Source organism: Carassius gibelio, chromosome A12 (genome assembly GCF_023724105.1).
Source record: "Carassius gibelio isolate Cgi1373 ecotype wild population from Czech Republic chromosome A12, carGib1.2-hapl.c, whole genome shotgun sequence".
NCBI lineage: Eukaryota > Metazoa > Chordata > Actinopteri > Cypriniformes > Cyprinidae > Carassius > Carassius gibelio.
Window position 1 is genome coordinate 3,316,588 of NC_068382.1, and position 25,845 is coordinate 3,342,432.

General features: G+C 38.2%; 2 protein-coding genes across 2 annotated transcripts; one reads left to right on the top strand and one right to left on the bottom strand.

Moving 5' to 3' along the window:
* Positions 1-2,496: 2,496 nt before the first annotated feature.
* Positions 2,497-9,669, top strand: klhl11 (kelch-like family member 11). Its single transcript, XM_052612165.1, has 2 exons — positions 2,497-3,068; positions 6,328-9,669. Exons 1-2 carry the CDS (start codon positions 2,536-2,538, stop codon positions 7,913-7,915), a joined length of 2,121 nt encoding a protein of 706 aa, XP_052468125.1. The 5' UTR covers positions 2,497-2,535; the 3' UTR covers positions 7,916-9,669.
* Positions 9,670-10,985: 1,316 nt separating this feature from the next.
* fkbp10b (FKBP prolyl isomerase 10b) lies at positions 10,986-25,108 on the bottom strand. The gene is made up of 10 exons (XM_052612170.1): positions 24,655-25,108; positions 23,859-24,004; positions 23,488-23,677; positions 23,034-23,179; positions 13,796-13,985; positions 13,559-13,704; positions 13,049-13,238; positions 12,758-12,900; positions 11,747-11,910; positions 10,986-11,283 (listed from the first exon to the last, which is right to left on the bottom strand). Exons 1-10 carry the CDS (start codon positions 24,846-24,848, stop codon positions 11,095-11,097), a joined length of 1,698 nt encoding a protein of 565 aa, XP_052468130.1. The 5' UTR covers positions 24,849-25,108; the 3' UTR covers positions 10,986-11,094.
* Between the last annotated feature and the right edge of the window lie 737 nt (positions 25,109-25,845).

A 25,845-nucleotide genomic window follows, 5' to 3' on the forward strand; every position in this document is an offset into this window, starting at 1 on the left:
CAAATTGATGGCTTTCAGTGAATTGGAGGAGTTGACATGCTGCATTTAATATTTGCACTTGGAGCAGAAGTGAACCATGTGTTCATAAGTTCTGGTGAAAATGTCCATATTTACTGTAATCATGCTGATCATTCTGACAGGCTTTCTGATTCGGTTTGGTTCAGTGAACCAGTGCATGAGAAGAAAAATTAAAGCAAGCAAACCACAAATTCAAGAGGTCATGCAGGTGGCTCTGTAATTTTATGTTCATCTGTATTCCAATACACAAACATTTTCATGATGACATGAACTCATGGAATAAAGTAATGAAGACCAACTAATCAACATGATTTATATTCAAACCAGTAAACAAGTTCTGCTTTGTATACAGTAGAGATTTGCACAAATACATACAAATGCAAAATGGCTCTGTTTGAATATATAAAAAAATAATGTGGGGGGGGGGGGGGGGTTCAGAAACACAAGTACATTATTTTGTATTTGAAAACAAAATACAATTTAAAATAGCCATTCAATACTATTAGGCTGAAATATTTTCATATAATCTTTCCTAGACCTATTCTGAGTGCAAACATTTTACAACTACTAAGATTGTTTTCATTTAACCTACCTTTTCCTTTCCCTTGTCCCCTACAAGACAAAAAAAAAAAAGTTTTCTCAAAAAAAGCTGAATCCATTAATGACAGAGTAGCTTGTTGCCTGCAAACTAATTTCCTGTTGATATGCATTGTATTGGCGGGCGAGAAGTATTCTAGCTACCTAAATATATTAATGTAAATTATAAATTTAGTATGTTATTATTATGCAACAAGAAGAATCAACCATAACACCTTTGCTCATGACGGACTGGCATCTCTCCAGGGATTTCTCTGCCTTCGGCCCGAGATTCTGGGATAAGCTCCTGCTTATCTGCGGTTTGGAAAATGGATGGATGGAATATTCATTGTTCATGAAGTCATAATTTCATGCTGTAGTGCTAAATTGATAAAATTGATAAATTGCAGGAAAATTTAGGTTGGAACCAAGTAGTTTTTCTGTAATTTTTTTCAAAGTATATTTGTCTTCTAAGTTTTTTTTATTTTTAAGTTGAGTCAACAAATTATTTTTTGCAGTGCAGTAATATTTTTGTATGTTTATAATTTGAGTAAATAGACAGCCTACTACTACTACTGCTAGGCCTACTACTAATAACAGGCAGGGGCGGACTTAACCAGTAAGAGAGGTAAGCAGCCGATAGGCTCCGGGGCATCAGGGTTTTCTGATCGGGGCCCCCATTTGATATTGGTGAAGAAATATTTGGCCAACGCTCCAGTTTGTATTTGTGTTCTGGAGAGCATCAAATTTTCATAAGCTGTGAAGAGGTAAATAGACTATAAACTATGAGAGAGAGAGAGAGCAAAAATAAGGTTTAGTAAAAGTATGTAAAAATGTAAAAGAGCAAGCTTAGTTATTGTGTTGGGGTCCCGTACCTGACATTTGCTTAAAGCCCCCAAATCACTAAGTCCGGCCCTGAAAACAGGCCTAATAATTAATTAGTTACAGCAGCAACTTTAGGTATGTTCCATGTCTTATCGCTGTTATGACAAAATAATTGCAATATTTTTTGACCAAGTTCTGCAGCCCTGTACAGTTGTGGCCAAAAGTATTGGCAGTGACATAAATTTTGTGTTTTGCTAAATTTGCTGCTTTGCTGACCATTGCATGTTCATTCTCACTGTTTCTACAAGTATAGGCAGTGACATAGTCTAGAAACAATGTGAATGAACACCACAACTTAAGTAGCGCACATTTTGCAAATACTAAATTTATGCCATTGCCAATACTTCTGGCCACGACTTTATTTAAATAATAATAATAATGATTTTATATATATATATATATATATATATATATATATATATATATATATATATATATATATATATATATATATATGTGTGTGTGTGTGTGTATATATGTGTGTGTGTTCACAATTTAGCTTAGATTTACTCATTACCAATTTCTTTATATTAATATATTTCCCAATTAATTTGAATAATTAGTTAAGAAAATAAATTGTACATTTAGAATCGTGTAGAAAAACAAATATAAAATTTCAATTTGTATTAATGTTCCAAACATCCTACAAATAGAGTTAGAGACATTATCCAAAACAAGCTTGAGTATACACACTAAATATATATATACATGAATCACAGATTATTTTACAACACCACAAAAGTCACATGAGTTTTCCCTATATCCAAATCGAACCATTAGTAGTCCTGATTAAAATATGCCATTCCTGACGTCGTTTATGAGCTGAATGTAGGCCTAGATCCAACAGGGATCAAGTCTGACACAATATTGTGTGTTTTTATTTTATTTTACATATAACACATTTCTATGCGATTTCAAAACAATATGATGTTCTTTTGTTATGTTACTTATCTGTTCCCAGATCAACAACTTGTCTCGCGTCAGTTCCTGTGCGTCAACAGGACTCCTGCGGTGTATGTACCGTGCGTGTGCGCATGCGCGTGTTGAGCGCTGTTTATGTTGGAGTGTGTATGTTTGAGTGTGCTCCACCACCTCAACATCTTACGCACTTTACGAACCGACCGCGCGGACACCAAGATGGCCGCAGCCGCCCCTAATCTAGAGGACGCCAGCCGAAACAGCGGCGCGCCAAGCACGACAAGCGCTCTAGCGGGAGACGGAGAGTCTGAGGAGGCTGAGGAGTTTGCCTCCGCGACCCACTGCTCGGAGCTCTCCCGGCGGCAGAACGAGCAGCGGAAGGCCGGGCTCTTCTGTGACGTGACACTGGCGTTCAGCAGCGCCCCGGGAGCTACCAACACATTCGAGTTCAGCGCCCACCGTTCCGTTTTAGCTGCAGCCACGGATTATTTCACGCCGCTACTCGGGGGTCAATTTTCAGAGTCGGTGACGCGGCGGGTGGAGATGAAGGAGTGGAGCAGCGAGGCAGGCCTCGACCAGGAGACAGTGGAGAGCGTCATCCAGTTCATGTACACTGGCGAGATACGAGTGAGCACTGCGAACGTGCACGAGGTTCTGGAGCTGGCTGACAGGTGAGAGAAAACCATACAAATCGAAGAGTGTCAAAACACAGCGAGCAGCCTACCTAGACATTATTGTTGGGATGTTTGATCACGAATAGTCTATACATTGGGCATCACATGAAACTGGTGTTTTGTTATCGTTGGGGATTGTATGCGTCGTTTGAGTCAGTAGCGCTTTGCAGCATTTTGGGTAGCATGGGTACCTTCTGCAGCTTTTCTGGATATCATAATTAACATTTTCAGATCGACAGGATTAGCTGAGCATGTGTATGTTCTTAAGCAGCAGCATTTTATCCAGCATATGTCCAGCATTATGGGATATAATACTTTTTTTGTAATTGTTTTCCTACATAAAGATTAGTTTCCCTTAAAAAATAAAATTAAAAAATAATCTGCTCGCCCTCATGTAGTTCCAAAGTAATATGATGTTCTTTATTTTGCAAAACTATCAGAAAAATGTTTCAGCTCTTGTTATCCACATGGTCCAAAAGAAAAAATGTGCATAAAGATAGCATGAGAGTCAGTTCTCTAACCCAGTGACATTTTGAGTCCTAATGTTGATGCACAAAAAAAAAGTGAGGTTTGATGTTATTTTGTTGCTGTTTGATTTTGACTGTATACCACTGAGTTGATCAATAATTTGATTTGAGAGTAATTTTTTTTCTTTGCTCTGTTCAACATACAAAGTTATCATAACTTGTATGTAAAATGTAGAATCTATACACATGACATAATACATTTATTTAGTGCTGCCCTTTAGACTTACACAAAACAACACATGCACTGCACACATTAATATTTCAAGTTATATTAATAATTATTTTGAAAATAACTTGATTTAATCTGTTTAAAAAAAATAAAATAATGTATTCACCCAATTTTCAAGGTCTTATTATTTTTTTATAGTAAAAACCGATTTACTTTTTTAACCTATATATCACCCACCGCTATTCAGACCCCTGATACAATGGTGTGCTCTGGATATTTGTAATTTCACTGCTGCATATTTTATTTCTTGCCTGCTGAAATGCTCTCTGCTAACAATGACTTTTTTTTTTACCTGAGTGTGGCTGCTTTATTGAATCAATATAATTTAACTTGCTTTGCAGCAAAGTGAGGTTTTGATGTTTAGCCCTTAATTAGCCTACAGTGCATATACACCAAGTAAGCACAGCACATACATACATCTCCTGTCTGTCTGTTAGAAAAGTGCTTTATCTGGAAAGCATCTGTTGTCTACAAACTCTCATCTTAATGAAAATGATTTAGAGACATATTGTTTATCAATAAATGCTATCAAAATGCATCATATAGACATCTCCATCATCTTCATGTGTTATTATCTGGGATAATATTCTGCCTATTTGTATCAATTTATGTCCTTTGTTCTCTGTGAACATCTTCATTTTAATATATAGTGTGCAAACAGAATTTGCACAAAGATCAGTATTGTTTCAGTGATGTCTTTACATTTATTAGTTTTTTGTTGCTAGACTACGCTACTATTAGTATGCTGCAATTATGTTGAGACAGGAGTTTTCGAAGTTTAAGACATTGAAAGCCTCCCTTTTGACATAACATACACCTTGCCTTGACTGCATGCACGGATCCTTTCAAAATGACTAAACTACTGACCATTGCATAGTTTTTCATTGGCCTCCAATATTTGTAGATGCATTTTGTCCATAGAAATGTGTTATTTCAGTGCTGTAATTTGATGCGACCGGTTGCACGTGCACTGTGGTGTGTGGGCAGACCCGACTAATTGATAATGACAATCGTTGTCGATGATTTTCATAATCAATAATCCTCGATTTTATCAATTAGTTATTGCAGCCCTAGTAAAATTACTGATTAACATGGCGGATAAAAGCAACGCCAATATACTATAGGCATACTAACAGAAAATAGGTGCTTTTTCAAAATTGATGTGCAGTTGTGGTAGGCCAGTTTCAAATCGCATATTTTGCACACTGCCTTTCTTGTCCTCACTCAATTTAAAGTGCTCCCACACAGCTGAGGTCTTCGGCATTTTTGTCTTTTCTTCCAGATGAACTGAATCATGACGTTCACTCATTCATTTTGAACAGTTTACAAATTACAACAAAAAAAAAATTCACCTAGATGTAAAAATACTATTATTACATTGTCATATATAGAATCTGCATTACACACCGTATATAAATACAAGGAATACATTCTTGAAATATATTTGATTTAGTTTACAGATAAACAAAGGGGAAAAAAAGTGCAACACCTAACATAGCCTATATATATGCTGAGCTTCAGAGAATTTTTTATGACGTGCTTAATTTGTTCACAGAAAGGAAACTCAAATGGCAGATCGCGACATCCTATTTGTTTTCTTTATTTTACAAAAGCACAGTGTTTTGTTTTCATTGTGAGTGTACACAAATAAAAGCAGACCTTTATACAGTGGAGCATTATTAATAAGACTGTGTTTCAAGTTGATTCTGCTATTATAAGGAAACAGTTTAAGTGATCGCCCCAGTGTGCACGCATGCACACACACACTCACACAAAACATCAGTTCCAGCATTGCTAACTTGACAGCACAGTTGTTACTTTATCAAAATAAATACAGTGAACCAAACATCAGCTTCCCTGCCTCGGTGTCACCATTGGAACGTGACTGAAGTACAAAGCCTATAATTTACTTTATATATAATAGTTTAGCATTCAGATACATTACATCGCAAATATGGAAATACTATGGTATATTTGGATTTTTTTTAACGGATGAGAGGAGTAGGATACATGAGCACAAAGCTCCATTTCACAAACAGTTGAGTGCACAAGCCTTTCGAATATCAGACTTCTCAGTCTGTGAAAGATGCATTCAGAGTCAAAACATGGTCACTGTCTAGTGGGCTTTGTTTTCAAGTGCGCAACTCATGGAATTCGCTGTTCTTCTGCTGGCTGCCAATTATCAAACCGCATTCATTGCTGTGGGCGCCCCCTTCCGGATTGGGGGTGAATTACCTGTATTCGTTGTAAGGCCTCATGCACCGAACCGAGATGTCCGTACCGTGACTGTTCGGTACGAGTACATGTATTGTTCTACCACTTTGATACTGTGATATACACAATATAGAAAAATCTCAATGTCAGTCACAATGTCAAAGCCCAGCCCTAGCTGACTATTAGAACAAATAAAACAAAAGAGCACTGACATCATATATCTTGCCTGTTCTTGTTGTTGGTTTTTGTAAGTCCTAAATCAATCTCTTTTCTTTTCCACTCACAGGTTCTTGCTTGTGCAATTGAAGGATTTTTGTGGAGAATTTCTCAAGAGGAAGCTCAGCCTGGGCAATTGTGTGGCCGTCCATAGCCTTGCACACATGTACACTTTGGATCAACTGGCCTTACGTGCTGCTGATATGATTCGTCGCAACTTCCACAAAGTCATCCAGGATGAGGAATTTTACACGCTTCCATTCCACCTGGTCAGAGACTGGCTGTCAGACGCAGAGATCACAGTTGACTCTGAGGAGGTTTTATTTGATGCAGTGGTCAAATGGGTTCAGAAGAACTCAGAAGAACGGATAAAGTATTTTGAGGAGCTTTTTCGTCTTCTCAGGCTGCCACAGATAAAGCCAACGTATCTTACAAGAGTTGTGAAGAATGAGCCTTTGGTTGTGCAGAATGCAGCCTGCCTACAGCTTGTGTCAGAGGCTGTGGAGGGTCATGCAATCCGCTTTGAGAACCTCAAATCAGCAGATACAGAGTTCTGGGCTTCATACATGGCCACATTCCAACCAAGATTTGGCCAGAACATGGATGTCATCATGGTGGTCGGCGGAGTCTCTGAAGGTGGTGACTACCTGAGTGAGTGCGTCGGGTACTTTGTGTATGAAGACCGTTGGGTCAATTTGCCACACATCCATAACCATCTGGATGGTCACGCTATTGCGGCCACTGATACCCATGTATATGTGGCTGGGTCCATGGAGCCAGGATTTGCCAAGACAGTGGAGCGCTACAATCCAAATCGCAACACCTGGGAACAAGTGAGCAACCTCACCACACGCAAGCATTCCTTTGGCCTCACCTGCATCAAAAATATTCTGTATAGTATTGGCGGTCATGGCAACTTCAGCCCTGGCTTTAAGGATGTGAGTGTCTATGAACCTGACCAAGACAAGTGGCACAACCTAGAATCTGCTCCTAAGATTTTGAGAGACGTCAAGGCCATTAGCGTCGAAGATCGATACGTTTATGTCATGGCGCGAACACCCATAGATACCGACAGCGATGATGGGTTGAAGACAGTGACTACTCGCTACGACACTGACAGTCGCCAGTGGCAAGAAGTCGATTCCTTACCGCTTATCGACAACTACGGCTTGTTCCAAATGGCTGTAGCATCGACTAACTTCTACCACACGGCTTCTTGCTGTCCCAAGAGCTACACCAATGTACGTGACGATGTAGCTCGTCAGAAGATCAGCGCAAGGATATCTGATGATATTCTTGAGAGCCTTCCCCCAGAGGTTACTAGTATCGAGGGTGCTGCTATATGCTATCTTGGTGATGATGTGTTTGTGATTGGTGGCTGGAAGAACAGTGACGATGTGGATAAGCAGTATCGCAAGGAGGCATACCGTTATTGTGCTGAGCGCAAACGCTGGATGCTTCTGCCGCCCATGCCCCAGCCACGATGCCGTGCCACAGCATGTCACGTTCGCATTCCCTACCGCTTTCTATATGGCTGTCAGCGTTACCCAATGCCACAGAATTTGGCACGTCAGAGGGACCGTATGCAGCAAATGCAACAGTTACATCGTCGCACGTTAACTCTACGCAGGCAGTTACAATCACAGATTGAATGCTGAGAGCCCTTGTTGCTCAATAGTGCAAATAATGCTGCAAAAATCCTGATAATTGAGTGTCTTCAGCATTCTCATGATCCCATTCTTATTAACATGTGTATTATTTGTTTACTTGTGACATTTCATCACCAGGACAGTGAATGAAATGGCTGAAGCTAGTATATAAAGAGAGTATTTTCAATGTGATTTTGTATAATGGAATCATATAAATATGTAAAAAAAGATACGTTTGTAAATATCTGTACATTGTTTCATTGTTTCATGGCCTTGCATGAATTTGCCTTATTCCTGCTGTCGGCAAGTTGCAGAATGCTGCACATTGTTAATTTATTCCAAGTGGTGATGGTTGTCCTGCTACATTTGTGGGTTTTTAGGTTGTTTGTTTTGCAGGGAGTGATGTGTTTAACCATTTTCCCAGCTGTAATGAATCACCAGGTTTTTTTTTCTTTTTAGAACCGTTCAAAAACAAATCATTAATAACTACAAAAAGATCCACTACATCTTTATTCCCTTCACTTGTAAATTAGTTCCTGGTCTTAATTCTGATTATTTTACTTATTTGGCACTTGAATGCAATTCTTTCACAATCTTTGTTAATATTTGCAAATATATATATATATATTAACTTTAAAGCACAGGGAATAAAGATGAAGTTGTGGCTTTTTTTTTTTTTTTTTTTTTTTGTGCATAAAGTCTACATCAAAGCTAAGATGTTCAGAATATAGTCAAAGATCCATTACCTCAGTGTCAAGGGCTGTACCTTGTAAACTTACTTAAAATAATGTCATTGATGGTGCACTCTATTCCATTTCAAAATCTCTCAAATTCCATTTTTTTTTTCATATATATTTGTTAAGCCTCCTAAGCTGTCATGCATTGCCTGTCAATAATTGTTAACATTTCCCATCAACCAAGTGTAGTTGTCCATTCCAGTTTTAATAAGGCATCTACTGATGGTACCCTCACTGCATCTTTGTATTTGTTAAATATATAATGCCATTTATAATCAATTTTTGTTTATTTATTGGAAATCAGTTTTCATCTACATTCCCGTTTGTTTTTATCTCCTCAAAACTTTTTTTCCTGTGTTTTACAATATGTGATGTTTGAAGTCTTTTTACAAGAAAACTCAGTGCACTTCAGTTCGGTTAAAACTTGTCAAGCAATCATTGGCACTATCTAGACCAGAAAACATTTTGTAATGTTCACCTGAAGAACATTTAGCCATTACCACAGTCCACACCAAAGTCTTAAAGTGTCATCTTAGCTGAACTAATGTGACACTACGATGTTAAAATCTCTTCTAAATGCAAGATAAAAATGGCTTTGACGATGCATCTATAGCCCTCGTATTGACTTTCATATTTTAATATTCATTTCATACAGGTAAAACATCATAAAACATACAGTGAACATACATTATTAAGCCTTTTTCAAACATTTTCCTGCATATTGGAGACCATAGGATTTTAGATATTGTATTCAATGGGAAATGTAAGTTTTGTGTCTCTCATGTTGAGATGTGGTTTAATAGTGTTAAAGATCTTTATCTGTTTCTTTCCTTCTTGCACAGAGAAAATGTATATGTATGTATTGACTGTGAAAGTGTCTAGACATCAAGAGTATCATGGCTGGGATGTTAAGGCTGGCTCGTTGTTTTAAAGTCTTTGAAGGGCGAATATAGTTCTTTGCACGTGTTATAAAGTATGCACATGTTGTGGATCTCCGTGATTTGCAATAAATATATATAAAAAATCTGATATTGTCCAAGAACATTAGTTCTTACCCTTCCTGAAGAGACGTTACTTTTATGTTTGCCGAAATTTTTTGATGCAGTATAACTGTGGATTACAGTGTTAATTTTAGATCGATTAATGCATTTTCACATAGAATGATTATTCCCCAATTGATATGCTTGACAGTGTGTGCAAATTGACATGAGATCTGTTACTGTGCATGGTTTGGGCAAGTTATAGGAAATATGGTCATATTACAATAAAGAAATTATTAATGAGAAAACCTTTTGCTATTTCAAGTGTACAGTTTTGGTGACTTGTGGACACACATATACAAGTATGTACATAAAGTTCAATAGGAACCAATGGAAAGAAAAGAAGGCAAAAATAGCATACATTAATCACCGCTACATCCAGAAAGTTATTTCAAAACATCTACATTCACCCTAAAAATACTCACAGGACAGTATTATGAAAGGACAAATGAACAAATAATTCATTAATGAAGATTATACTTATAAAATAAAAGTATACTTCTTCATTAGCAGATTGGGTTCAAGTATATTTTCCAATTATAATTTTGTAGCAAGTGTTCTAAAATGAATATTTATAGTAAATTTTAACTTATTTCAGCACTTATTGGGAATAAATTTGCTGCTTTTTGCTTGCTTCTGTTTGTAAAAGTGTCCTTTAACAGTAAGAGTAGTACATTTTGAGTTTTTCATTGGTATTGCAACTATATTACATCTATACTACAGGAAATAGTGATCTATACTACAGGAAAACATTTTAGTTTTTATAATGTAAGTACACTTGGTTTTTAAGTGAACTTAACATTATACTTTTAGTTTACTATTTTTGTACTAAATACAGGGGTACCCAACGTCTGTCCTGGAAGAGCCTGAGTCCAGAGTTTCACTCCAACCCAAATCAAACACACCTGAACAAGCTAATCAAGGTCTAAGGGTTACTAGAACGTTGCAAGGTTGGAGCAAAACTTTGCAGGACTGTGGCTCTCCAGGACCTTGGCCAACCCTGACTTAATAGTATACTAGTATAATTAGCATATTACAATTATTTCTAAAGCAGGGTTCCTCAAATCTAACCCTGATCAAACCTACCTTTCATTTTCTAATGATACACAAAGTATTTTCTCTTATTTTAAGTCTAAAGAAGTAAACTAATAGCACACTTGAACACATATCTTTTTTGTAAGAGTTGTCATAATATTTCATTTCAAAATAAAATGTTTTTTTATACTTTTGAAACATTTTATTAGGTGGCACAAATGCATTTTTGAGATCCAACATGTTTAGGAATATAAAAATATGTGACCATCAAATGTACAAACTTTTAATACTGGAAAGCACGTTGGTCTAGTTTTCAGCCTCAGGATTATGAGTCTGTTGCTTTGTTCTCATGCTTTTGTGAATATCCATGAGAGTTTCACAGTTCTTCATGGTGTGTTTTCTCTGCATCCTCATCCACTTTTAGTTTTAGCTCATCCTGAGTGATCAGACCATCAGAGTTCCTATCCTGGTTCTTGAACATATCCATGATGACAGTCTCTGGATCCTGAGCTGGTTTAAGACGACCTTTCCCTTCTGATACCTGCTGTTTGATGAACTGGGAAAACTGTGGAGACACAAGGTACAGTAATAAAGTTAGGATTAAAACTAAATCATTGCTTTCTTACCCAAGTGACCGTGGCACTTACTAAAACAAGTATTAAATTACAAAGACCATGTGCCCTGATGAGGTAAATACTTCAGCAACAGTAAAGAAAAAGCTAATAAAAAAGGGCCAAATACAAGTCCTATATCTAGCAATGTAACATATCTTACAGAAACTAGTCAAAAGTCTGAGTTTTGTATTGTGCCCTTGAGTAAGGCCCTTATAGTGGTCTCACATGTCCACCTTGCAGCATATTTTGGTCAAGAACCACCCACTTTATTTGACTGACATGTAAAGCTTTCACAAGATAACACATTTCAGGGCCTGATTGTGATCATCATCATTTTTAAGAAGAACAGGGTTCTGACAACTAAATCAGAAAAGCTTGCTCAAAGGAGGAAATCATCTAGAGCTAAAAACAGACCTCTTCTAAAGGGACCTGTTGGTCCTGGTTGATGTCTAGTTCCTTAAACAGCTCAACCGGACTCTCTTCGAGCCAAATGAACAGGTAGCCTTCTGGAAGCCCCTTCTGCAGAGACACCAACTCCAGTTCGAAGCGCAGCACTGCACTCCCTGGGACAATGCCAGCTAGAAAAACAAGAGAACACACGACAAGGATGTACATTTGTGATTACAATATTTCCCGGACTATAAGTCGCACTTCTTTTCATAGTTTGGCTGGTCCTGCGATTTATAGTCTGTTGCGACTTTGATTAATTTGACATGAACCAAGAGAAAACATTACCGTCTCCAGCCGCGAGAGGGCGCTCTATGCTGCTCAGTGCTCTTATAGCCTACACTGAAAACATAGAGCGGTAATGTTTTCTCTTGGTTCTAAATAAATGCGATGTTACATATGTTTTTTTTTTCCTCCTCATGACGTATTTTTCGACTGATTCGACATATGGTCCGAAAAATACGGTAAATGTTTGTAAAATACAAATTCATAACCACTGATTCTGGCTAAATGCCTTTCTCCAAGTCATCTTATGTGAGAGGAGAAATATGCACAGATCAAACGAAAACAGTCCAGAACCTTTCTAAACATATGTTGGTTGATTTTGATTTGAGAGGACATGGATGACTTCGCTGGAGGAAAGCATTATGGACTGGCATTTTGGCCAGAAGTGACCGTTTAAAATGAAACAATCAATGATGTATTTGTTTCTTAACATAGGTTTTCACTCCACATGATTGGTTATTAATGGACTTATGTTGTGTAGATTATTGTTTTTCACTGGAGAGGATCCATTGGGGAGCAATAGTGATGTTGTGCAAAATTTTTCCAAATTGTTTATTTTTATTTTTTTACATGTTAGTGTCACTGTATTTGAGCTAATAGTACAGTGAAATTGTTCCTGTCTGAACAGATAGTTGGTCGGCACTGGTTTACATCCTTTTAGATTATGAAACAGACACATGATATAAGACAAACCTCCTTTCTCTCCATGTCCAAGGTGTGGTGGCACTATGACCGTCCGTCTCTCTCCTACACACATATTCCTAAGAGCCTCGTCTAGGCCGTCAATTATTTTACCCCCTCCAAGCACCACATCCTGTGGGGTCTCATAGTCCCTCCTGCAAAGATCAGACATTAATAACTAATCCAAACCACAAAACCATTAGCAAATTGTATTAGTATTGATACACTTAAATTTAAATACATAAAAAATGTAATTAATAGTGAAGCTATTATAAAGATATTCGATAGATTGGGGACACTCACGATGTAAAGAGCAGCGTGCCGTCCAGCAGCGAGCAGTTGTAGTGGTACTGAATGAAGTCATTCACCTCACTGGTTTCATTACACACCTCAGGTTTACGTGTGATATCCACCTGCACTGGATCTTTGACGCCATGGAAGTCTATCACATGGATGTCAAAGACCAACACCGCTGAACCTGGAATGTCCTTACCTGGCCAAAACAGAGCTGCACTTACTGGATAGTAACATTTTGAATGTAAACGGCAGTTAACATCAGCTATCTGAAATGTTGCCAACTATGTCAACTGGCCTTTGTCTATCATCATTGGCTATTATATGCACTATACACTATTTATCCAACCAATGAAGAACCTTCAGACTTATTTTCAGACTACATTGTATGTGTGTTAGAATCAACCCTAACCCTAACCTCAACTGAGTTTGACAAGCCTTGTGTAAATATACATGGCACACTTTTCATTCAACTTTCATTGATAAACTAGCATTTAAAATAAATTAGGATAAACTAACCTGCCCCCTGCTGGCCATATGCAAGATGAGGCGGCAAGATGATTCTTCTCCTCTCTCCTGTACACACACCCTGCAAGCCTTTATCCATTCCAGCGATCACGTAGCCCATTCCAATGTATGTGTTGTACGTATTATTATACTGATAGCTGTGTGATTAGAGGTAATATAATACATTAGAATCTCAGTAACATCTACAGCAATCCAAAACAACAAACAAGCAAAAAAAAAACAATTAACCTGGAGTCAAATGTGATGCCATTGAGAAAGGAAGCATTGTAGTGGTAGCGAATGTAATCGCCCGCAACAGTCTTGCGTGTACATGGTTCAGGCGCTTCAATGACCTCCACAATGATGTCATCTTTAGGGTTGTGGAGGTCTTCCAGGAGAATGTGATACACTAATGATGCATGAGGAGGGATTTCTGTGCCTGAGGAAAAGAGAGACACAAGAAAGGTGAAATCATGGGGATGAGAGGTCAGAAAGATCATTTGTTTAAAAAAAAAAAATCACCCAAAAATGAAAATTTGACCATAAATTACCCACCCTCAAGTCATCTTAGGTGCATATGACTTTCTTCTATCAGATGAATCAACAGCTCAAAAGATCAAAGACAGTTTTTAAAATAACTCCAACTGGATTCGTCTAAAAGAAGAAAGTCATATACACCTAGGATGACTTGAGGGTGAGTAATTTATGAGCAAAGTTTCATTTTTTGGGTGAACTAACTCTTTTAGAGAGTTCAAAACTATTATTTTTTAAAGTGTCCCAACATGTTGTAGCTACCTGTTATATAATGTGCCAGTCCTAGGATTTTGGAAATAAGTGAATTTACATAAAGTTGGAAATGTACTGCATAGAAGCAGTACACTCGTGTAGGATGATATATATACTATTTAGCACATCTCAATTGGTTAATTGATTGTATCGTTGTAAAATATAAACTATATTATCACCCAGCTTTAATCTGCTAAATGCGACTTTAAGACATAAATATATTCATATATATATATATATAAACATTAATCGCATGATTTTCTCTAAAGCTACTTGGAAATGTGTATTGTGAAAATAATTATACAAATAAATTTGGATTGACTAAACCAAAATCACAACTGTCTGTCAATGGATGTACTGTATATTAGGAGTGGGGTTTTTTTTTTTTATGTGTGTGTGATTTTACTAAACCTCACACAGGAAACATTTATGCTTTTTATTTTAAGAAAAAAAAAAAAAACTGTTCAATGTCCAACAGTGCTACTTTAGATTTAAGGCTGGAATCTACTACACTACACAATCTAAACCGATTTTAAAACTCCAGGAATCATACACCTGCCGACTTTGTAAATGGTTACAGAGGAAAAACTGGGCATCACTTACTAAATAAGCGGCGTTTAGTAGCATTTCATCAGAAACTTTCAACTGAATAAAACTTCACGCCATGTTACTGTAAAGCACAAACAGCACATTCCAGACAACAGCCAGACATGCAGTTGTGGAGCTTACTGGGATTAGCATATTAGCCTGGGGAACTGTGTGTAAGATGGCTAGGTGGCAGCAACGCCGGCACCACCTACTACAGAATGTTTTTTTATTTTATTTATTTTTTAACTAGTGGAATCCTGCAGCTCTGAGAGGGAGGGTGGGCCTACTGAACTGCTGTAAGTGCGTGTGCACAACAGCAAAAATATATAGCAGTGAGATGCAACACATGAATGCTGATATGACAGCTACATGCACTTGAGCGTGGAGGGCGTTCCGCTGTCATCCAAACACTATTGTAGAAAAGACAACAGGTAGTTGACAGGGTATTGGCCCTTCAAAGTGCAATTACAGTATTTTCACGGATGTACAGATGTCTATTAGATGGAGCGCTCACCTCTGAAATTGTCTTCAGCACTTACTATGACAGTGAGATTACAAACTGTTGATTGGCCAGATGCGCAGATCCCATAAGTCTGTGCTGGATGCCAGACTGAGTCACTTGCGTGAGAGAGGGAGTCTCTTCTAAATGAAATTGGCCATTGAAGTCCCAAGAACCAGGGCTGCGTGTTCCCTGTGCCTCGGCGCATGTACACCCTGTGATTGAGATTCCCAGAGAGACAGACGGCTCAACAGACAGGAGGTGCTGGTCTGCCCATGCCAACAGGTGAGTGTGTGAAGAGGGCGAGAATGGGAACCACCATGGTGATTCATGAACGCCATAGCGGCCATGTTGTCCATGCAAATGAGAACATGCTTGTGACAGACCTAAGTGTAGAAACACTTCAGAAAAAGGTGACCTGTTCCGAGCACCAGGCAGTTCCAGACAGGTCATCAGAGTGCCAGGTGACCATCATACAAGGCTGCTGTTGTAGAAGGCTTTGCTCCTCCAGAAGGCCAGAGCTTCTAGGCATTTGAGATTCACCAAGATTCACATTGAGCTCAAGTGACGAGCCCATGCATGAATGCATGCTTTTAACCATAGCTGAAGTGGTGCACATGAAGCAGTCCCAACATGCCAAATAATGTTACAGTGCAAACAGTCTGAGGGAGATCTTGATAATGCACTCGTTATGCTGGTGCATTCCTGTGCGGTAGTCTGCATTACACTATTGATATAGGGCAATCTGTGTATTTCATATTGAGCCTGTCTCTTTAAGGTAAGGGGAGAAAGAATTCTGATAGGATACATATTAGTAACTTCTGTATTCTGTTGTTCAGCTTGTTACACTGAACAATGGAACAATTATAGCACAAAGTAAAGCAGTGATATCAGTGCCTGCAATAGTCAGGTCACCTTTATTTGTATAACGCTTTATACAACACTGATTGTGTCAAAGCAGCTTTACAGTGTCAAACAGAAACAGTTTGTCAATAATGCAAGAGGACAATAACAAAGTCTGTTGTCCTGGAGTCATTTTTCAGCTAAAGTCAGTAAATTGATGATTCAGTGATGTCATCATCCAGTTCAGCTCTCTTTCAATAGTGCCTGTGCAATCAGTCAAGCGTCCCCAATGAAGCAAGCCAAGGGCGACAGTGGCAAGGAACCAAAACTCCATCTGTGACGGTAATGGAGAAAAAACCTGGGGAGAAACCAGGCCGAGTCAGGGGGCTAGTTCTCCTCTGGCCAGGCGAAACCAGCATGGCATGGTTTAATTCCAGGCTGCAACATAGGTCAAAAAAGTCAACACATGGGGGCAGCATCAGCACATAGAGGTCTAAGCACTACTACACATCTGTATGAAAGACAGCAGCACAGACAGTGCTTATCATAGAAGGGTGACACACAGCTGCAGAACCTGAATATACTGTATAGTATTCAGCAACTTACATAGTGGTCAGTGTAAGCAACTTTACATGTTGGCAAATATAGCGGTCAGTGTGGCAAGACTACCTACATGAATGACAGCAGCAGAGCGGAGTACAGTATATATATATATATATAGATACCCCCTGTCTATGTAAAGCGCTTTGAGTGCCTAGAAAAGCGCTATATAAATGTAAGGAATTATTATTATTATTATTATTATTATTATTATATAGAGGTCATGTAAAGAAACACCATACATCTGCATGAAAGACAGCAGCACAGCCGGTGCTTATTGAAGAGTAGTGCACAGTGGCAGCGCAGGCATATATGTTGGTCAGTGTAAACAACACTTACACATCTGTATGAAAAACAGCGGAACAGTCAGTGCTTATCAAAGAACATGGCAGCATACATAGCTGTCATTGTTAGCAAGTGCAAGTTTGCGGGTTTGAGTCCCAGGTAAGTTGCTTTGGTTAAAAGCATCTGCTAAATGCATGAATTTAATTAAAATGTAAGAAAACCAAAGCCCATCAGAACACAGGCTCCTGCGTCATCAGGATCACATTCATGCATCATGGTCCTCTTGTGAATAGTGGCGGAGACTGACACAGAAGAAAATTGTTGAATAAAGTATTTTTGTTTTCTTTTCACAAAAAAAGTATCCTCTCTCTTGGCTGGGATATTTTGTGCTTTGTACAATACTGAACGCCGCTGAGGTGTGTGTGTGTGTGGGGGGGGGGGGGGGTCAGCGGGACCTGTGCCAGCATATAAGCTCTACTGCAAACTTTACATTTGGCACCACTACCATGATGGGAACATAAGAGCCAGATTTGTTTCTTGAAGTTAGGTATGCGCCACCTATGATGAGTGCTTGGGCACGGCCAGGCGGAATATGCAAAGTTTGAGTTTGACTGGGATCCTAATTGTTCCCACACAGATCAAGCAGACCTAAATGATATCTTCAATCCATTCTTCATCAGAACATTTAAAGGGGGTCAGCAAAGCTTATTCCATAATCCCCTATTGGCGAAGCATTTATAATGAAGGGAGAAATTTTCAAATGAAATACCGCTCAGCTCCGCTTATATAGGGTGCTTTCACACCCCTTTTCACATACAGCAATGGCATTAACTGAATAAGGACTTGACAGACTACATTTCCTGAGTGTGCTTGTGAACTTCTACATAGTGCTGTGTTCGAAACATCAATACGATGATGCACTGTCAAAGAGATTTGACAATACGAATATCAATACAGTTGGCCATGTATCAATATTGTGGCACGTGTGTAGCAGTGGACCGCACTTAATTTGAATACAAGAATAACATTTAAAATTTAGTTAAAAAGTGCAAGGATGAATATGAATAGTGCATAATATATAGACTACAGCAAGGTTTAATCTGGCTGTAGAGGAACACAACTGGGTTGCCTGATATAAACAGATGTAATCCTTTGAACAGAGCTTCCCACTTGTGCAATATGGAAATATCTGCTAAGTGTGCTACTTATCTTTGTCAACCTGGCATTCATGAGTACCCATTCTCTCTCCACCATAGATAAACATGCTTGTTTTCTGAAAACAATGGTTAGCTTGCAGTTTAGTGATCTCCACTTCAATATTCTATTCTCAGAAAAGTGTGATTCATCAAGTGTTCATTTAGAGCGAGAGAGAGAGAGAGAGAGAGAGAGAGAGAGAGGGAGAGAGAGAGGCTGTGTATGTATGAATTATCACTGTTGTATCGAAACGATATGTACCGTTTCGTGACTTTGCTGATGATACACAACCCTACTTCCCTAGGTCTGTCATTGTTTCTGTCATCTAGGATGGTCAAAGGAAAATCGAATTTCAAACATTTTGTTGAATTTAAAATAAAAATCCACATTCTAATGCAAAAAGTTCCATTTAAATTTTAGTTGTGCATTAAGGAGGCTGCCTTGTGAGCCCCGGGTACACTTCACTTCACAGTCCACAGTCCACTTCACAGTCCACATTTTCTAGAGGGACACCATTAGACTCGCGTCTCTCACAGAAGAGCTGTATGTTTGGAAAGTTTGCATTATGTTTCCATTATGTTTTGTAAAATTAATTTTTAAGTTAAAAACATATCTTGAGACTTTATGGTGGATTTTTGTTCCCCATCCCACTTCATCTCATGTTTTTAAATGAAAGAATTGATTCTGTTTTTCTGGCTTTCCGCCCTTTTCCGCCCTAACTGAAATTATGCATTTTAAATGTGAATATAATTTGAATATTAATAATATTTAAGTAAAAAAATTCGAATTTAGTTTTAACTATTTTGTCATTACCTATTGCATTTCAGTGTGGTACTCTGTCTGTACCTCAGAAAACAGGAAGTCTCTCCAGTGTATAATTAAAACAGCAGAGAGAATTACAGGCTCCTAGCTCCTTAGACTGGAGGACATTTAGAGGGCACATTGCACCCGGAAGGCCAAAACCATCATAGAGAGACCCTTTAGATCTAGGTCACAACATGTTCACCCTCCTGCCATCTGAGAAACAGTATGCCCACACAACAAGACTCAAAAATAGATTCTATCAGAGCAGTCTCTCTTTTGAACAACCTACCTTCACTGCAAAAAAAAACGGCTTATCTTACTTAGTAAGTTTGTCTGGTTTCTAGTCAAAATATCTTACTATTCTTAAATCAAGATACTTTAGATAAGCCAAAGGACTGTAAGATATTTAGTCTTTTGCAGTGTTCCATATGTACAATAACTATAAGAATGATAACTATAAAAATAACTATAAAGATAATGATATTAGCGTCCACACTAGCAAATTATATTGTCTTTGTATTCTAAGCAGACGTGCGTCTACTGCTTTAAATTCTCGAGCTCATTACAGCAGGACTGATTCTGATTGGTTGGAAATTTTTTATCGTTCATCAGGGAAAAAAAACTTTCTGAAAGTGATTCCAACAATATCGTTTCTCTGTGCCTTTATCGTTATAGTTATGGTGTGGACTCTGCTATTCTTTAATATTGAGAACGATTTTTAGAACTATATCTTTATCGTTATCTTTATAGTTATCGTGCTTGGTGTGAACGGGCCTTAAATCACATCCCCACATACTGCCTCTCAGTGCAGAGTCTTAAATGTATAAAATGTGTGTGCAGATTTGTACATGGTACATCACTAATTTGAATATATCAAGAAGGCATCTGGAAGTAGCTCCACCCAGTGTTGCCAACTTAGAAAATTTGTTGCTAGATTTATTGACTCCCCTTAATGACTTTTTTCCAAAAAAGCAACAAGCGGCAAATCTTATGACTTTCTTGGACCAACCTTATTTAGTCTCTGAGACTGAGTGTGAGGTCTTGCTTTCCCAGCACACATACCTCTCTGGCCCTGTCCCAAATGGCACCCTAAAGCCCTGCGTTCTTCTTCTGGGTCTGTACTTTTGTGACGTAATGCCGCACTGTCAGGTAGAAGTCTGCTGCGGAGCTCACCCAGTGCGGGCTCGGCAGAAGTGCGGATCGAGGGGCGCATAACGGCTGCAGAGGGGGCACTCGTGAGCACCCTTCTGATCGCTTAAATGACATATGGGACACCCTATGGTCTCGTGGACTTTACCATAGACAGTAAAAGAAATGGACACAGCGACCCCATTGGAACTCAACTGAGACATGTGATGCCCATTTTTAGTGTTTTTTAGCACTTCCGTTTCTGACACGCAGACTCAAACGAAGCTTGACGACGTCAGCAACCTGTCTGACAGATGTAAATCTTCTAAGTGGCTGTGCGTGCAAACTGCCATCGTTAATCTTGCAGAGACGGCGAGCTTGAGCGGGGAGTTCTTTGTCATGAGTGAGCAGGAGTAAGTATTCTGATTAATTATTTTGTATTGTATTTTAAAATGTAACGCCAGTACGTCATATTAAGTTAATTGCTTGCGAGCTTCTCCTCCTGTCTGTACGGTAATGCAACAGAGTCACGTTATGATGCAATCGTTAGCCTATTTTTTACAAAAACTGTTTCTACGGGGCCATAATGTAACATAGAAGGTAATGGAGCCCTTTATACATTGTCTTGTATCTTTAGAAATAAATAATGGACAAACGGAGTCTTTAAACGCCTCAGATGTAAAGTTATTCGCTGTCAAAATTACGCCAAAATGAATGGGAGTCAATGGGAATGCTAATGCAAGTGAAGTTCTGCTACAAGATGGAGGCACGCGGCCGACTTCAACTTCCGGTCGACTTCCTTGCCGCCTGGGACTTAACGGACACGCGGTTGCCATTGTAAGTCCATAAGACCGCAAGTGCGCATGAAGTGTTCCATTTGGGACAGGGCCTCTCTCCGTGTTTGCTCTGTTCAGCGAGCGCAGAGAGGAGCAGCACTTTCAATTAAAAAAAGATATTCTGTTGCTTCCAACTCTACTTTACATGCAAGTATAGCCGAAATAACAGCACAGCCATTGTCTTAATCATTTGTATGTGTATTTGATTTCATTAGACAATGTTGTGATTAGGATTTTAGTGTAGATTAATATATTTGAGAGCTGGTTATTTAGTCTTAATAGACTGTGTTTCAGTCACTATAATATTCATTCCATTATCTGAGAAACGGTTGAATATATTAATAAAAACAGTTTTATTGAGAAGTTAGCTGCATTAAAATGCAGTACGTGAGCACAGGGAGGCAAGACAATATGAAGCACTGACGCCAAGAATATGATGAGTTTGAGTCTCATTCCAGCAGGGATTGTAGGTAGGGGGAGTGAGGCCCGGACTGGCCATAAGGAGCACCAGGAGTATTCCAGGTGGCCTAGCGGCAGATTTGGCCGAATGTTTTTGTTTGTTATTATTATTATTATTATTAATATTTTACATGTATGCCTTCTCAATATAACAAAGTGATAATTTACAATTGTTTTAATTCGATAATAAATCATGAATCAGTTGGTCTTGACTGGCAGCACTGCGCTACACAAATCGGCTCATGTCTGTTCCGCTTCCATCAAACAGTTCCAAACAGAACCGATGTGTGGGACTCGATGAAAGAGATAAAGCGGCCAGAAGAATAAAGATAATGAGTCACAGCCTAATAATGCAATAGTGTGTTCAGTATTATATTTTTTTCAACAAATACATTGTACTAATTTTGGCATTTAGGCATTTTAGAAATTGTGTTCTATTACACTACATGTCAAAAGGTTTTGATCAGTACGATTTTTCATTTTTATTTTTTAAGAAGTCTCTTCTGCTCACCACGCCTGCATTTATTTGATCCAAAATACAGCAAAAATAGCAACATATCATTACTCCAGACTTCAGTGATCGTTCAGAAATCATTCTAATATGCTGATTGGCTGCTCAAAAATATGTATTATTATTATTATTATTATTATTAAGCTGAAAATAGATAGGATTTATTTTTTCAGGTTTCTTAATTGAATAGAAAGTTCAGAAGAACATAATTTATCTGAAATAGAAATTTCCCTTGTAACATTATAAATGTCTTTATCATCACCTCTGACTCCAAGCTTTTGGTATAGTGAATGTATAATGTTACAAAAGCTTTTTATTTCAGATAAATGCTGATCTTTGGATGTTTCTATTCATCAAAATATTCTGATGTACTCTTAATAATAATAATAATAATAGTAATAATAATAATAATAATAATAATAATAACAAATGTTTCTTGAACAGCAATTGAGCATATTAAAATAATATCTGGAGGATCATGTGAAAATTCAGCTTTTTATTCAGAGAAGTAAATAACATTTTAAAATATATTCCAACCGAAAGCAGTTATTTTACATAGTAAAAATATTTCACAAAATTACTGCTCTTGCTGTTTTTGGATTAAATAAATGCAGGATTGGTGGGGGGAGGGGCAGAGATGTGTCCTAATCCGGCCCTGGGGGAGTGAATGTACAGCCCTCTCTACGTACAAAGTGTGTACCTAGCCTAAAGTTCTTTCTTATCTACTTACTTTAGGCTTCAGTACTTGAGGGAAAAAGGTGTTTGCCCAAAGCATCAGTTTACACTGTAAAGTAGAGAGGCCCTCTCGAAAGGAAGCCCAGAATTATATTGACACGTGAGAAAAGTCCAACAGAATACAAAAGAGTGCAACCATGTCCAAGATTTGAATAAAAATCTATAATTAATAGAACTAGTTATTCTTAATATGTACATGTGGGTGGTTTGCTTGCTTACCAAATCCTTTTTCTCCAAATGCCAAAAATGGGGGGATGACGAAGTGTCGTATTTCTCCCACACACATGCCCAGCAACCCTTCATCCAAGCCTTTTATGAGCCAACCTTCCCCAACCACTGCATCCTGCGTCTGGGAACGCTTGTAGCTGCATCATGTCCAATACAAGATTAATCAACACACTTCTGATACTGTTTATGACATATCCACTAAGCTAGCTTTTAGATGTTAAAATACTTTCTCTTATGCCAGTACAAAGAGAATTATTATGAAGCCATATGTAAAATTATTTGCATGAACGGTGTCAACATTGTGGATCCATGGCAATATCAACATATTGCTCAAACAAGAGCATGAGTTTGTTGGCAGGAGTGTTCAGGAAACTTGTTTGTAAATAGTTATTATTTTTTGCAGTTCCTTTGAGTTGAGACTACTAGGACAGTAAGTAGCACTAACCTGGAGTCAAACACAGTGCCATCCAGCAATGTCCCATTGAAGTGAAAGCGGACAAAGTCAGTCCTCATGACTGAGCGCTTGCATTCTTTAGGTGTAATGATGACTTTGGTCTGAACGTGGTCTGCTCTGTTAAAGATGTCCAGCAGAACCAGATCAAACACTAATGTTGTGTCTGGTGGCACTTTATCACCTGAAATGGCACAGAAGGAAGACAAGAGAGATTTCTATGATATCTAATACAATGCACCCAGACATTTTAAGCCATGACCTGTGTGCTCCAAATGGTTTTTGAGCTGCTTTCCAAGTCTGAGAATTAAACTAGTATGCACATTTAGTTTGATGAATGTTAAAGGTTGGTTTGGGTATATTACCTGCTCCTTGGCTACCGTAAGCCAAGTGGGGGGGTACGGTGATCCTCCTACGCTCATTCACACACATACCCAGAATGCCTTTGTCCACACCAACAATCTGCCACTTTTGGCCCACTTGTCCAAAGAATGCAGCCCCCCTATCATAGCTGCATTTAAAACAAACAAATCACATTACAATATATTTATTGTGAAAAGGAAAGAGTTCCAACACACAGCATACATGCACAGACAGAGCTTTGGAAGCCATAAAAGCACATTTTACACAAGTCCATTTTATTTCTATAGCTCTTTTACAAATGCAGCTTGTCTATCATGTATCAAAATTATTCAGAATAGTTGTTTTCAAGCTACACTGCAAAAAAAAAAATGCACAAGGCATAGAAACCGAGTGAGCTCCCTATCAAGATACCATACGGCCATTGGCCACGTATGATACTTTATATGATGTCCATAAATGCTTTCCATGTAACTCACCGGTGTCTCGAAGCACTGCCATAGTAATATATAATATCCAATATAATATTGTTAAATAGATTTGAGTAGAACATCTTGAACAAACCTATTAGCATGTAACTTTAAAAGGCTACTTCAAATTATATAATAGAAGTAGCCTGATTTTACCATATCACAAAAAAACGTATTCCAATGTAATATTCCATTGGTGCACGTCCAGAAAATCACGGCACTACACTGGACATCTCCAAAACACAATGCTATCGCCTGATGTGAATATTTTTAATGTGCAAGATGCAAAGAATGAACATCACTCAGTGAACAGTTGGCTTAATTATCTCACCTAGAGTCAAACAGTTTTCCGTCAGTAAAAGTGCCGTTATAGTGATAACGCACGAAATCTCCTGATTTCGCTTCTCTGATGCAGTTCTTAGGGATGAAGTGTCGATCAACTGCAATATCATCGATAGGCCCGGGGTTACAGTCCACGGAGAACCACGTCGCCAGCAGTAAACTTAAAATCACCCTCCGTACCATTTTAAGGAAAATGTAGACTGAGAGTGAGGCTTGTGCGCAGTCAGTTGTGGGCTCCTGTAGGAGGAGTTCGGATGTGTAAACGTGGAAGATCTTCAGCTGGGATGTTGCTTCGGGCACTTTTTCCGTGTTCGGAACAAAGAAAACTACAGGCTCTGAATTATTTTATTGAGTGATCAGTTGTAAAAAAAAACATTGTTTACTGTTATTATTTCTGATCTTATTGGTTAAAATGTTGAGAAAATGACGCACAAGTGAAAAAATATGTAATGAGATCATATTTCACGGAAACGTTTTGAAAGCCGTTCAGAAGGCTATGACCGTCGGATTGGCTTTAGCGGCGTCGCATTTTAGTCAAGAACATGAGCATGTATTATTTATTTATTTATTTATTTATTTTTGTATTGTAGCCTATGTAATATTATTTAACAGCTTGGTGTTTGGTTCATTATTATTCTGTCAAATAATTATTATTATTTTATTTATTTTTTTGCTTGGTTTAAAACCCCTTGGCATTCCTGCACGTAAAAAAGCATCCCCAAATCAATTGCGAGCTGTTCAACAAAACTCAGAGTGTCACCTAAGTCTGGTATTGAGAGTAATAAAGCAATAAGCCACAAAACAACATTGTTTACAGCGAATTTATAATAGCTAATAAATCACATACCGTCCTTTTTTCTTTCTTTTTTTTTTTTGTAAACAGATGCCTTAAGATGACTATACCTGTGAGCTATAAAGTAGAAAACACACTAGGATCACAGCGTGGAGCTTGGCAGTCTGACAAAGATTGTGCGTGCTGATTTTATTGTGTTAAAAAGAGTTTGCATCATTCGAATAACGATAATAATATCATCTTTCCAAAGATATGTGGCATGTTTAGATTTTTTTGTGTGTGTATTTTTGTATGGTGTTGTATAAATGACCCTATTTTTTTTTTTGCAGTGTACCGTGGGTGTGGAACGCTAAAAGGAAAAAAAAATTTTTTTGATAAAGTGACCCA